Source organism: Brassica napus, chromosome A6, assembly GCF_020379485.1.
Source record: "Brassica napus cultivar Da-Ae chromosome A6, Da-Ae, whole genome shotgun sequence".
NCBI lineage: Eukaryota > Viridiplantae > Streptophyta > Magnoliopsida > Brassicales > Brassicaceae > Brassica > Brassica napus.
In genome coordinates this window covers 10,770,250-10,784,804 of record NC_063439.1, presented here as the reverse complement: position 1 = coordinate 10,784,804, position 14,555 = coordinate 10,770,250, and the positions used below count along the sequence as shown (strand labels likewise).

At 36.2% G+C, this 14,555-nt stretch overlaps 2 protein-coding genes across 2 annotated transcripts; both read left to right on the top strand.

The window, feature by feature from the left end:
• Window positions 1–2,499: 2,499 nt before the first annotated feature.
• On the top strand, window positions 2,500–6,499 carry LOC125609932. The gene is made up of 3 exons (XM_048781549.1): window positions 2,500–2,816; window positions 3,166–4,122; window positions 4,168–6,499. The coding sequence occupies exons 1-3, from the start codon at window positions 2,500–2,502 to the stop codon at window positions 6,497–6,499; spliced, it is 3,606 nt and encodes a 1,201-aa protein (XP_048637506.1).
• Window positions 6,500–8,934: 2,435 nt separating this feature from the next.
• Window positions 8,935–11,816, top strand: LOC106408930 (E2F transcription factor-like E2FE). Its single transcript, XM_048782644.1, has 11 exons — window positions 8,935–9,241; window positions 9,320–9,387; window positions 9,453–9,505; window positions 9,577–9,654; window positions 9,725–9,778; window positions 9,869–9,971; window positions 10,103–10,170; window positions 10,253–10,325; window positions 10,415–10,476; window positions 10,580–10,964; window positions 11,067–11,816. Exons 1-11 carry the CDS (start codon window positions 9,132–9,134, stop codon window positions 11,165–11,167), a joined length of 1,155 nt encoding a protein of 384 aa, XP_048638601.1. The 5' UTR covers window positions 8,935–9,131; the 3' UTR covers window positions 11,168–11,816.
• Window positions 11,817–14,555: the final 2,739 nt, after the last annotated feature.

Below are 14,555 nucleotides of genomic sequence, written 5' to 3'. Positions count from 1 at the left end.
TATTGACCACAGGCTGAAGTTAGGGAAACGTTTTCAATAACTCCCCATTCTCTTGTAGACAAATCATGTTGAACTCGGTACATGAGAGTTCGATTTCAAGTAGCATGGATTTTGTTATCCTATAAACACACATGGTCATATTAGATCCAAATAAAGCAAAGAAATGTAATGAATGGAAGAAAAGCTATAAATAAGAAGTTACATATGCATCAGCTAAAATCATCTTGAATGAATCACCTCCAAAAAGTGTTTTTTTGCTGCCATGAATGTAAACACTTCACTTGAACTCGCCGGTTATTTTTGTAAGGTCTTAGTTTTGTGAGAGGAGTAAACGTTAGCTTAGACATGTCATAGCCGCATAGGCAAGGGTAGGTTTAATAGGATCAACTCAAAATATTTTGGTAGTTTTGATTTTCACGCCAAATCAAACCAAATATATACATTCCTTTTAAATTATACCATAATAAAAGCAGAATATACTTTTTATAGATAAGAAATACGTGTTTGTCATGTTTAAATAAAAGGAAATGATAATTGTGTTAATTAATAGATATCCTTTTTGATATGGTGAGTGCGTAGAAATAAGAAAAAAACTTTGGATGTTGTTTGTTTTTGAATAAAGAATATTTAGTTATGATTTTCTGTAATTAATATTCATTGCGTGGAAGTAGGAATCATTATTTGAATGATATTTAGTGTTGGAAGGAAATTGCATATTTAGTTTGATTTTCTATACTAAAAAAATCAAATGGTATCCTTAATATGCTAACAAACATAATAAAGAATTTTAACTTGGGAGGTTTTGAAATAAATTAAACTTGGGAGGTTTCCTCCCTTGTATTCACCAAAAAAAAAAAAACAAAATAAAGAATTTTAAAGAGATTATAAATTCGGTAAACAAAAAAAAATCGACAACCCATAGCTTCATTAGATCAATATATACAATGTTGGTATGCACAATCAAAAGTCAAAACCAATCTAGACAATGTTAATTTGAGTTCATTATATTAAGCTTAAGAAATCGTTGATTTGAAGATTGTCGTCTATCATTGTTTAGTTATGAAGAAACATGAACTAATCTAAATTATAAATTACATGATCAAAAGTTTACGACTGGTCATAGGTTTACAGGAATATTGGTTTCAAATAATATAAGGTATGTGTCGGTCAAACTTAATTAAATAGTTTCTATACTGGACAGAATGGGTTAATAACGATTTTTTTGGCATAGGAAATTAATGGATTAGCAAATATGCTAAACTACTGTGTTTTGATCAGTGGCAATCTCTGTAATTATTGAGGAAAACTCAGGGCTAAGTACTAAATGTACTCCTGTTTTAATAGTTTAGATGTATAAAAATAGATGTAAAAACCTAAAAAACTTAAATTTAGCTAGAGAACAACAAAGCAAACAATTCATTAGTCAATCCTTACACATTTAGAATGATGGTTATACTAATCAGATATAGATTGGAAAGAGATGGGAGATGAAGGTTCGTCGGTGGGTAACTCGGATCCGGTAGTTGTGGCAAAACCCATTGCTCCGTCTTGGGTGTCTGTGGCGCAAGACAAGAGAGTTCTAAAGAAGTACGATGTAGAGATTTCGAACAAGGATGGGTTGAATTCGGTGGAGATTCCAGACGATGTTCTTGCCAGTTCCACGCCGCTGTGGGAGGATTTTATAGTGGGAAAGTTCCTGGATATCTCCCTCCACGTCGCAAAGGTTCACATGGTGCTGAATAAGATCTGGAAATATGGTGAGGTCTCTGCAAAGGTTGAGGTATTTGAGGTCAATGCTACGACAATGAGGTTCCGGGTCGCAAACCCAAAGGCTAGGGAAAAATTTCTGAAAAGGGGGATGTGGAACATAGTTGGGGTTCCAATGGTGGTATCAAAGTGGTCGCCAAGGTCAGAGGAAGAAAAACAGGAGGAGGAGGCAACTCCAATGTGGGTACATCTTCGTGGTGTTCCGATGCACATGTATTCCTGGGAAGGGCTTGGCTTTATCACAAGCGCTGTTGGATTCCTGGTAAAACTACATCCAGAGACAGTCACGTGTACTAACTTTGAAGTTGCAAAAGTGTTTGCAAAGGTGGATGTCTCCAGACCTTTACCTAAAGAGATCAACTTTAAGAAGAATGGGAAGGAGTTCATAGTGGGTTTTCACTTTCCTTGGCTCCCAACTAAGTGTAGAATCTGTGACAAATGGGGTCACGCGGAAGAAGTATGTAGTTCGAAAGGAAAAGAAACAGAGGAAAGGGATAAAGTAAGGTCTGTAGCAGAGGATGTAAGGGATGTGTCTTTGGAAATTTTGGAGTCTGGAAAAGCACATCAAGAGGTAGTAGTGGCAGGGAGTAAACGAGAGGAGGAGGAAACACACCAGGCAGTTGCTGTGGTAGAGAAGAATTTGGAGATAGAGATGATACGTAAGGAGCCGGAAAAGCTTAGGGATGAGGTCATTGAGGCAAATGGAGAAATAAAAAAAAGGGGACTAATCTAATGGAGAGGTCAACAAATGACAACTGGTACAGCGTCTCTCCTACTAAGGTTGGAAGATCTCCGGTAAATCCCTTTGTCACTCAAAGGGAGGACAGTCATATCTCGGCTTCTAAGTTTTCTGTACTAAGTGTGGGGGATGAGGAGGAAGGTGAAATCCTGCAAGACAGGGAGTTGGTTGAGTGTGATGCTACTGACATGGGTAACGATGAGGCAGGGCAGCTTGAGGAAGATTTCATTAATCAGCAGTGTGCAAATCGGAAGTTGAAAGAGAAGAAAGCTAAGTCTCAGGATGCAAATCCGAGGGCAATGAGCACAAGGTCTTCTCGCCGTCATCATTAATATGTCAAGTTTCTTTTGGAATATGCGCGGATTCAACAAAACTTTGAAGAATTCCGTGTTAAAAGATTGGCTGAGTAATAAAGAATTTAAATTTGGGTGTATTTTGGAGACTAGAGTTAAAGAAAAGAAGGCTGGGAGAATTTTGGGGTCTGTGTTCAGAGATTGGTCAGCTATGACAAATTATGAGCATAGTCAAGGAGGAAGAATCTGGTTGCTTTGGAGAGATACAGTGCGTATATCTCCGGTATATAAGACGGATCAGCTAATCACTGTATCCGTTGCTTTATAAGATGAAGAAGAATTTTTTTTCTCGTTTGTTTATGCAAGCAATCAAGTTGAAGAAAGAAAGGTGCTATGGGAAGATTTGATTCATCACAACGCTTCTCCATTGTTTCAACAAAAGGCGTGGATCATAATGGGAGACTTTAACGAGATATTGGATGGGAGTGAACACTCTGAATTTGAAAACTTGGGGAGGTTACCAGTGGGTATGCGAGATTTTCAAAGAATGGCTATTCGGTGTCAACTTTCCGATCTCGGGTATCAAGGACCTCTCTTCACTTGGTGCAATAAGAGAGATGAGGAACTGGTTTGCAAGAAGCTAGACAGAGTCTTGGTGAACCATGTGGCACTGCATAGATTTGGGAATGCTTATGCTGTTTTTGAGCCAGGGGGCTGTTCTGATCACATGAGGTGCAAAATTCATTTGTTGCAAGACTCTGAGAAGATTAGAAGACCTTTCAAATATGTCAACGCCACTGGTAGGCTTCCTACTTTCCTGCCAATGGTAAAAGAGTATTGGGACTCAACAGAAAAATTATTCCATTCCACTTCAGCCATGTTTCGGTTCTCAAAGAAGTTAAAGGACCTTATGCCGCTGATTAGGAACCTTGGTAGAGATCAGTTGGGCAATCTATCCTTAAGAACCAAAGAGGCGCACGTGGTACTTTGTGATAAGCAGAAGAGTACTCTAGCTAACCCAAGTGGGGAGGCAGTTCAGGAAGAGGCAGAGGCATATGGTAAATGGCTTCACCTTGCGGGGTTAGAAGAAGATTTTCTCAAACAGCGGTCTAAGTTGCATTGGTTGGATGTGGGAGACCAAAACAATACGACGTTCCACAACTCAATCAAAACTAGACAAGCTCAAAACACTATGCGGGAAGTCAGATGCCCAAATGGTTATATGGTTAAGAACCACTCGGGGATAAAGGCTGAGGCAGAGAGATACTTTGCGGAGATTCTCAATCAGACACCGGAGAGCTATCATGGAGTATATGTGGAGGAGTTAAGGAGTCTGTTGGATTTTGAATGCTAAGGGGATGATTGTAGAAACTTGGAGGCTGTTGTAACCGCTGAAGAGATCAAGAATGTCCTTTTCTCTATGCCATCAAATAAGTCGCCAGGACCTGACGGGTTCCCATGTGAGTTCTTTAAAACAGCTTGGTCGGTTGTTTCTCATGATTTCATAGTAGCAGTACAATCAGTCTTCCAGCTGGGGTTCCTCCCAAAGGGTATCAACTCAACAATCTTGGCGCTCATACCAAAGAAGTCAGCTGCGTTGGAGATGAGAGACTTTAGACCCATTGCTTGCTGCAATGTGATCTATAAAGTCGTCTCAAAAATCCTTGCAAACCGATTAAAACATATTCTCCCGAGGATCATTGTTGCAAATCAGTCTGCGTTTGTGAAAGGCAGGTTACTGATAGAAAATGTGCTGCTGGCATCAGAATTGGTAGCTGATTACCATAAGGACTCAATCACGCCGCGCTGCGCTATGAAAATCGACATCTCCAAGGCTTTTGACTCTGTCCAATGGACCTTCCTGCTGAATAGTTTAGAGGCTTTGGGATTCCCTGCAAGATTCATACATTGGATAAAGTTATGTGTTACCACTCCCTCCTTCTCGGTTCAGGTTAATGGAGATTTAGCGGGCTATTTTCAGAGCTCAAGGGGTCTTAGACAGGGGTGTTCCCTCTCTCCCTATCTTTTTGTCCTTTGCATGAATGTTCTGTCGTATAAAATCGACAAAGCTTTCCAGGAGAGGAGATTTGGTCTTCACCCTCGATGTCAATCGCTTGCTCTTACCCATCTTTGTTTCGCCGACGACCTGATGGTGTTTGTGGAAGGCAGTAAGGGGTCGGTGGAAGGAGTCCTATCAGTTTTTGAGGAATTTGAAGGTTGGTCTGGTCTCTCTATTAGTTTGGAGAAATCTACTATTTTCATGGCTGGGGTTTCTGAAGTGGAGAGAAGTAGAATCCTCACTAACTTTCCGTTTGCTGAGGGTAAATTGCCAGTTCGCTACCTGGGGTTGCCCCAGATGACAAAAGGAATGGTTAGACAAGACTATCTGCCATTGATAGAAAAGATCCGTGGTCGGATCTGTTCTTGGACATCTCGGTTTTTATCCTACGCAGGGAGACTGCAATTAATCAAGTCTGTCTTGATGAGTATTGTAAACTTTTGGGCCACGGCATTTCGTCTACCAAGTCAGTGCTCAAAGGAGATTGAGCAACTCTGCTCAGCGTTCCTATGGTCAGAGCTAGAACTGAAGTCCACTGAAGTTAAAGTTGGGTGGAAGGACATATGTAAGACAAAAGAGGAAGGTGGATTGGGGATCAGAACGCTGAAGGAAGTGAACTACGTGTATGGTCTAAAACTCATATGGAGAATGCTTGCTGGAGATTCTCTTTGGGGCCAATGGATCAGAAGGAATTTGCTTAAAAAGAAGAGTTTTTGGGAAGTAAAAGAGAGCACGCAGACAGGCTCTTGGGTTTGGAGGAAAATGCTCAAGTTGAGAGATGTTGCTAGAACTTTTCATATGAAGGCAGTAGGGAATGGGAGACATATTTCCTTCTGGTTTGATCGCTGGTCGGAGATTGGGGTGATGATTAAGGTAATTGGTGACAGAGGTTTAATTGAAATGGGAATTCGTCGGGAAGCCACTTTGGAGGAGGTGATTTGGAACCAACGGACGAGGAAGAGACATAGACGGCCTCTGTTAAATGAAGTCGAAAAGGAGCTGAGTATAGTCAAAGAGAAGCTAATTCTGGATATGGATGATGTGGATCTGTGGAGATGGAAGTCAGGTTTCAAACCCAGCTTCTCAACTGCTGAGACTTGGTCGATGACCAGAGAAGTAGCGACGCCATGCACCTGGGGGCAGAGTATCTGGTTCGCACAGGCCACACCAAAATTTGCCTTCATGACATGGATTGCCATACGAGATCGACTAGCCACAATGGATCGAATCGCTGTTTGGAATCCAGGTGTAGACACTACTTGTGTGTTATGTAAAAGAGCCCCTGAGACAAGAAATCACCTCTTTTTTGAGTGTTCCTTCTCATCCTTGATTTGGGAACATCTTGTCAAAGGGCTGTTGGGAAGAGCTTACTCGAATAAGTGGAATATTATGGTGGAGCTAATCTCTGTTCCGACAATGGAGAAAAGGAAAAGGTTCTGTCTCAGATATGCATTGCAGGTCACTGTGTATACGCTGTGGTGGGAGCGTAATAAGCGACGACATGGTGACCCTCCAAGGCCGATGCAAGTTTTGGCTAAATTCATAGATAAGTCAATCAGGAACAAACTGAGCCTAGTGCAAATGAAGGATATGAAAGGTATGGGGGGCAGTCTGCAATATTGGTTTGGCACAAGACTGTAAATAAGTTTTGGTAGCTAGGAGATAGAATGCTAGAGGGGTTGTAGCTGTAAAAATTTAGAAGGCTTTACCTATCAAAGATCCACTTGATGTAAAAAGGTTTTTGGTGAATAAAATTTAACATTCATTCAAAAAAAAAAAAAAAGGAATTTTGTGAAAGTAGCCAAACCCATTACTCCTTTTTTACATAGTATGATGTTTAAGATTACTCACACATATTGAAAAGCAGTAACTATATTTTTTTTAATTATTACTTTTTGGTTTTATCAATAATGTTTCACTATTCATAATTTTACTTTTTTTTTTAATTTACGTAGTTTTAAAGACAAACGCTTAACTATATACTAAAAATTAATCTTTTATATACGAGATAAAAAAAGTAGAACAACATATTTTTTTTGGGGAAGGGGGGGGGAAATTGCACCGTATGATGTCCAAGCAAATTACATTTAACTGGCTGACCAATTATCCTTCTATACCGGTATACCACATGTCTTTTATGTAATAATATCGTTTCACCCTTGTTTGTAACTTGCTCAACCTGCAAAATAATAATAATTTACATTAATAATTATTTTTTGCAAAGTAACTCGTGGTTTTTTAATATTCACTCATCCTCTGCAAATAATTTTTAATTTAAGAAAGGTGTATATGTTTCTTCTAAGATTTGTGGAATTGTTGATGAAATTGTCTCTGTTGATAGTGAAAGATTGTGGTGAATAATATAGCTTCAAAAACTCGTGTGGCGAGCAACAAGACTTGTTTAGTGGCGATCACCTCCATCTATACAAGTGGCACCATCATCACGGTCGTTTATTTCATCTTCACCACTGTATGTTCTTCTTTTCTATCTATTGTATCAACAACAACATTCTTCTCTCCGATGTAGTTATATATACTATCTCCACTGATGTCATGTCGTGAGATACACTTATATTTTTGTCACTGTGAATGATCCAAAGTTGACCGGAAAAGATGAACAATTTTTGTTTATTGTGTTATATTCTATTATTTGCATATATAATATAAATGAAGAACAATATGTATTATGTTTGTTCTATTCATATTATGTAATGTGATATATTCTGTTAATTTACTATTTTATCATGTTCCATTTAGTTTGATGATTACTAAAGAGTGTTATATTTTGTTTAGAAATATTGTTTGTAATTTTCTTAGTTTTAACTATCGTTACTTTTTTTTAATCTGTACAAATCGTACTATAATCTATATTGTATAATTTAATATTATATAATATTATGTACCTTTTAAAATTTTGATATTTGGATTTAGGATTTATATTTGGGTTAAGGTTTAGTGACTAGGGTTTAGTATTCAAAAGGTGAGGGGGTATGGTTGGGATTATCATTAAATTATTCCATTTAGTTATATATATTTTGTAATTTCATCAATATATACTATGCTATTTAGTTTGTTCTATTCTATTTTGGTTTAGGGTTTATATTTAAGTTTTATGGTTTATATTAGAGTGTATGGTATAGTATTTAGAGGTTGGGTTTAGGGTTTAATATATAGCGGTTGGGGTAATGTTTAGTATTAGGGTATGTGGATGAAGTTATAATTTATACTATTTCGGCGATGTGGAATAAAACACTTAGTGCATATGTATGATCAATAAACATGTGATGGAGATGATTGTTCTTTTTTTCTTCGAAATAATTGTTAGGCACATTTATCATCTACTATAGGGCAATGTACATTTTTACCGGATAATGGTAAAAAAAAAAATATAATCAGATGAATTAGAATGTAAATGCTAGTTTTTTCATTATATCGAGATCATTGTCGTTTACTTAATTTCTACAGTATGCACGCTTATTAAGAATTTAATAAATATTTATAATTTAATTTATTTTTTATTTTATTATACATTTTCTAATAACTTTTCACCAATAAAATTTAATCAATTCAAATATTCTCAATTAATATTTTTCAAAAATATAAAAGGTACCTTAACAATATAGAAAATCTATCTTTGTGGAACAAGAAAAAAAATCGAAAAAATCTTACTTTCGGAAACAAATAAAGTATATTTATGGCCATTAAATAAAAAACACCAATTTAGAAAATATGTGCATTTAAACTGACAGAATCTCATATTAACTACTCTCATAAAACTTTTTTTTTCTTTTTGGTAAAAATGTAAAGCACTCGCATAAAACTTTATAAATCCCAAAAGATTTAATTTTCCAAAGTCAAATATTAAAACAAAAATCCAAATCTAAACAATCACACTGTAAAAAACCAAATCAACTTACAACTTAAAAAAAAAATCAATAAAAATAGTTTAAATTAGTAAATTTCAAATGTACTTCTAGGTACGTATATGTGCGTTAATCAGAACCGTAAATATTGTTGAAACAAAATTTTCCAAACCGGAAAAAGTAAATAAAAAACCGATAATACCGACCGGAACCGACCACAGAACCGTAACGGGGGGAACAGCTTTACAAGATTTGAGGGGGAGAGGAAGGAGAGAGGAAGGAGGACCCAAAAACGAACGAAATTCAAATTGGCGCTCACGTTTTCAAGTTTCAACGTATCTTCCCCCCAATTTATTTCGAATCTATTTTCCTTAAATCCCTCCTTACCCATCCTCCTCTCCGTCCCAACAATGTCAGATCTGCCGCCGGAAAACCCCAATCTGCCGCTCACTTCCTCGTCTTCCTCTTTGCACCATTCCTACAGCCGGAAGCAGAAATCTCTGGGCCTTCTTTGCACCAAGTCAGTTCCTTTCTCCTCTACTCCCCTTTCTCTCTAAACTTTGCGTCTTTGATTATCAGTCGCCTTCCTCCTCCACAGTTTCTTAGCTCTGTACAATCGCCATGGAATCGAAACCATTGGGCTTGATGACGCCGCCTCCAAATTAGGTTTTTCTCCTCACCCTCTTTCAGATCTTTTTTTTATTCATTTCTGAATTTGATTGTGTCTTCAGGAGTTGAGAGACGGAGAATCTACGATATTGTTAATGTTCTGGAGAGTGTTGGGGTGAGATTTGTTTCATTCTTCACTTTTTTTTTTCATTTCTCTTCAGGCTGTGATCTCTATGAAACTTTTAGGTTTTAACAAAAAGAGCGAAGAATCAGTATACGTGGAAAGGATTTTCTGCGATTCCGGCAGCGTTGAAGGAGCTACAAGTGTGTTTCTTTTCTTTACAGAATGTATTGTAGACTTCAAATTCTCATAGGTAGTGTGTTCCTGATGCAGGAAGAAGGTGCTAAGGACACTTTCCACCGTTTTTATACCAACGAGAATGTCAAAGTATGTGGATTTCGATTGAGTCTTGACTCTTGAAGTTGTTGTCTTCTTGCTTTCTTATGCTGTAAGGGCCTATGCTATATTACATTTCAGGTATCTGATGATGAAGATGATGAGGAAGAGTCTTCTTCTCAGCCTCTTTCTAGTAGCCAGACTGATACCTCCAAACCTGGCTCCCTTGATTCCTCTAAAATAGGTACTTTTGTGTATGTCTCTACGTTTGGTTCCGTTGCAAAGTAGAATTACCAAGTTCTAGGTTAGATTGATCCATCTTATTAAATTAACGGAAGTAGCACTGACGTCTCGTTGGTTGGTTATGTGTGGCAGATAATCGACGAGAGAAATCTTTAGGACTGCTTACTCAGAACTTTATCAAGCTCTTTGTTTGCTCTGAAGTAAGTGACAAGCTAGAGATTCGATTTTACGAACTAAGAGTTTTTTTCATTATGTTACTTATACATTTGGTTGAATCTTTAGGCTAGGATCATCTCCCTTGACGAGGCTGCAAAATTACTACTTGGAGATGCCCACAATACATCAATAATGAGAAGTAATCATCTTTATCTTTTGACCTTTTGACTCTTTTGTTTATTCTGCATACTCTCTTGTTGACACCACATTGATATCTTCTTGTGGCAGCAAAAGTGAGGCGGCTTTATGATATTGCGAATGTCTTGTCATCAATGAATCTCATTGAGAAGGTAACCAAAACTAATACTTAGCTGGCTGCAGTATTTCATGAACCATCAATGATTTATTGATGTTAAATTAGTCTTTACTATATGTTCTCTCTGGTGATGACAGACTCACACCTTAGATTCTAGAAAACCAGCTTTCAAATGGTTAGGATACAATGGTGAGCCTACTTTCACACTCAGCAGCGATTTGATGCAAGCCGAATCAACGAAGAGAGTTTTTGGAACTGATCTCACTAACGTCAGTGTCAAGAGAAGCAGAACCCATGAAAATGCTACCGAGAGGAGGATAAAGATGAAACAACACGCAATAGCAGATAGTTCTTATAATCAAAGCTCTGATGATGCTCATGAATCAAGACGCTACAAGTTTGGTCTTTTTGCACCAGCCGCTGGTGGTACATATCCAGCTGCTCGTTTGGAGGACAACTCCAAGAGAGCTTTTGATGTTGAGAATCTAGTTTCGGATTATCGTCCTACTTACCAAAATCAAGGTAATATATATATATATAGCACTCATATCCATTTGATGTTTGAGAAGATTTTGCTATCAAAACAAACATATTAAAAAGTTGTTTTCTGAATAAAAATTTCAGTTTTGAAAGACCTCTTTGCGCATTACATGGACGCTTGGAAGTCATGGTACAGCGAAGTCACGCAGAAGAATCCATTACCAGATACATCAAAACGCCATTAGAGATATTCTTAATCTTCTCTTATTAGTGAACATTTCGTTTTGACCAATGTGGGTTTAGTTTCTCCACACAATTTTAACGGCAGGAATCCGACATTTTAAGATGCAGACTGCACCATCTCTGTGCTTTTGTAGTCACTGTAGGCTGTTTAGAAATCATCTTTTGCTTGATTCCGATGCCAGTTGTATGTAACTTATATATAATCCCCATCTTTTCTTTTTAAAGAATCTCAAAAGTGAAAACCTAGGTTCTATACGGATCTCTTTGTTTTAAATTATTGTACACTCATTAGTATCACTATCACTGTATCAGGAAGAATAGTGCTCATCTCAGAGATAGGAAGGAGCTTTCTACCATCCCCATGGTTCATCAGAGATATACCGAGTCACCTGCTTCACACTCAAGTACTGAGTCACAGGCATAAAATGTAATGTACATGTATTATTGGAGCTTCTTGATATGGGTATGTAGATAAATCTAAACTCACTGGGAGTCATTTGCCATCTGAATGGGTTCATCCTGGGTGGAGAAAGTTTTGACACGCAGAACAGGACCAAAGACTTCGTCTAATACTGCGAAAATCAATAAAACACTTGCAAGTGATTACAGGCTCTAGATAGGATTAGTCTAGAATTGTCATGTACCTCAGGACGAGCTCCTCCGCAGAGGACAGTTGCACCTTCCTTTCCTAGCGTTTGAGACAAATTTCAGTACTCTCTCTCCCCTACTGCACAAGTTTAAGATGTAAGACTTAACTAAAAGTCCTCTGTGGTGATGTGTTCGTAAGAAGGTTTTGGGGGGCATGAGGGGTTAATTCTTAAGAATATCAAATTCTGTCTAGCAATTTTAGTTCTTTGCTGACTATAGCCCTTCTTCGAAAGGATCTGAAATCTTAATGTTGTTTGTCCATTTTACAAGCTTGTCCAAAAATTGGTCAGCAATCTTTTCCTAGCATTTCACCAAAACTTTCTTTTCATCAAGATAACTTTACTACAAGTATAGTGAAGCTTCTCTATCCTAGTTTAATTTATAACAAATAACATAGTGGCTTTATTAAAGCAGCCATGGGTAGATGAGCAGTTGTGTTTAAGGATATCTATCACAGTTCGATGAAATATTGTAACCAGAGACTATTGCAGATTAGATGCCCAACTTACATGCACGAGAAGTCGAGATGGCGCACTACAAATGACCATTCGTCCAGAAACAACCAAACACAGTCCATTCCACAGCTGTTAGAACAAAGATGTGGTCACTAACTAAACCAATAGTTAGGAGTCCTTATAGCATGGTTTGTTTAAGGATCCAAAAGTACCCACCTCTGTCAATTTTAACATCATCAAAAACAATGACAGGGCTTTTCCCCCCAAGCTGAAACAGGCTGTGGAATTAAAAGGAACAAGATTCATACACAGAGCCCAGCTCAATAAACAAAACCAAGATCGACACATGTCCCAAAAGAAACAATGATAGCAACCATTGGAGAAGAGAGAACCGATTTTCAAAGTACGAATAAAAACAAGTCAAGAAAGTTTGTTTGTGAATTTCAAGAAACTCATATCCAAAAGACCAAAGAACCAGTTTGGTGAAACCTCAAAGCTCACGTAGCTATAAACATGTATGGACGAAAATTTCGCAGGCTCTTAAAACAAAAAAGTAGTCTGTCATACTCTTAATGAATCTAATATGCTCTTCATTGAATTGATACTCCTTCTTAATGTGGTTAAAGTCAATTGTACCCTAATTTCATCTAACCAATAAGGTATTTTCGTCTTATTTATCTCTCTCGTCCCTCTTCTTCCATCTCCTCTCCGATTCGACTTGTTATTTCTCTTTCTTTCCGTATACCATTGTTGCGGATGTGCTTTTACATTTGATTCATTTCGTACCCAGCACTACATAAGCAATTTTTGACGAATTATAAGTGTACATTCATACCCGGAACTAAATTAAGCACTACATGTGTACCCAACATATAACAAGCATGTGTGTGTAAACAAAGAACAATCAAGCAGATACAACATAACCTATATATTGAGTATATGCTACTATTCTAACTATATATAGTATATGATCAAAAGATATTGTCACAGTAACTATGCAAAATATTCAAGCACCAGAACCAGACTATACTATGTTACAAAATAATAACAAACTAGATTTTGACCCGCGCAGGCGCGCGGGTATATATTTTGAAAAATATGTTGATATTTGTTTTTCATGTAATTATTAGGATTTGGAAAAATGAATCCGAGGAACATAACCGATACCGATCCAAAGATATAGTACCAAACCCAAACATAAATTGATTAAATATTCTAATTATTCAAAATTTTGTTATTTAGAGAACCGAATCTGATCCGAACCGAAGTATTTGGGTATCCGAATTTATCTAAAAATAGATTTATATACTTATATATATTAATTATTTTTAGATTTAACGTATATAAAACATCAAAAATGATACTTTTAAATTGGTTTAAATACTTGAAAATATATATAGATAGTCAAAAGTAAATATCTGAAATAGTTAAAGTATACTCAAATCACCAAAAATACTTAAAATAATTATTGATTTCGTATCCAAAATTTTAAATCAAGGCAATTGATATGTTAAGCTTAAGTATTATGACATATGTTATTCAAATTTATACGTAATATATTATTTTATTTATACATTTTGAGAAATTTAAAATATATAATGATTTAAGACTTTAAAAATAATTTAAATTAGTTATCCAAACCCAAACCAAACCCGCAAAGATCCAAATCGAACTCAAACCAAAATTTAGAAACATTCTAATAAGGCTGAAATCTTTGACCCCGAAAACCCAAAATACAAACCGATCAGAACTAAACCCGTATGGGTATCCAAAAGCCCATCCCTAGTCATTATTATATATCGTATTTTATCATCATATAATTAATCGTATTTTATATGTACCATCATATAAGTAATCATATAATTAATAGTATTTTATACATACCATCATATAAATAATTACATATATTATATTTTTAAAACTTAATATGAAATATGAAAACCATAATTTGAGTTGGTATTTCAAATTGGGCTTTGTATTATATTTTTCTTATATATATTGACAATATTTTTTTATAATGGTTATTGAAAAATAGTTTATTAAAAATCCATTTTTGAATATATGTATATTTTTGAATCAATTTTTGATATAAATCAAATTTGAATTATTATTTTGATTTGAAATATGTATATAAAGTTTAAATTTTGTTTTATGGTTAGTTTAGAAAAATTTTTTTTAGGGAATTAGATTGACCCATTTTGGTATATTTTAAAAGTGGCCTAGATAACTTTCAATTTTAAAAAAAAAACATAAGCCCATTACTTTTTTTCTTAATACTACTATCCTT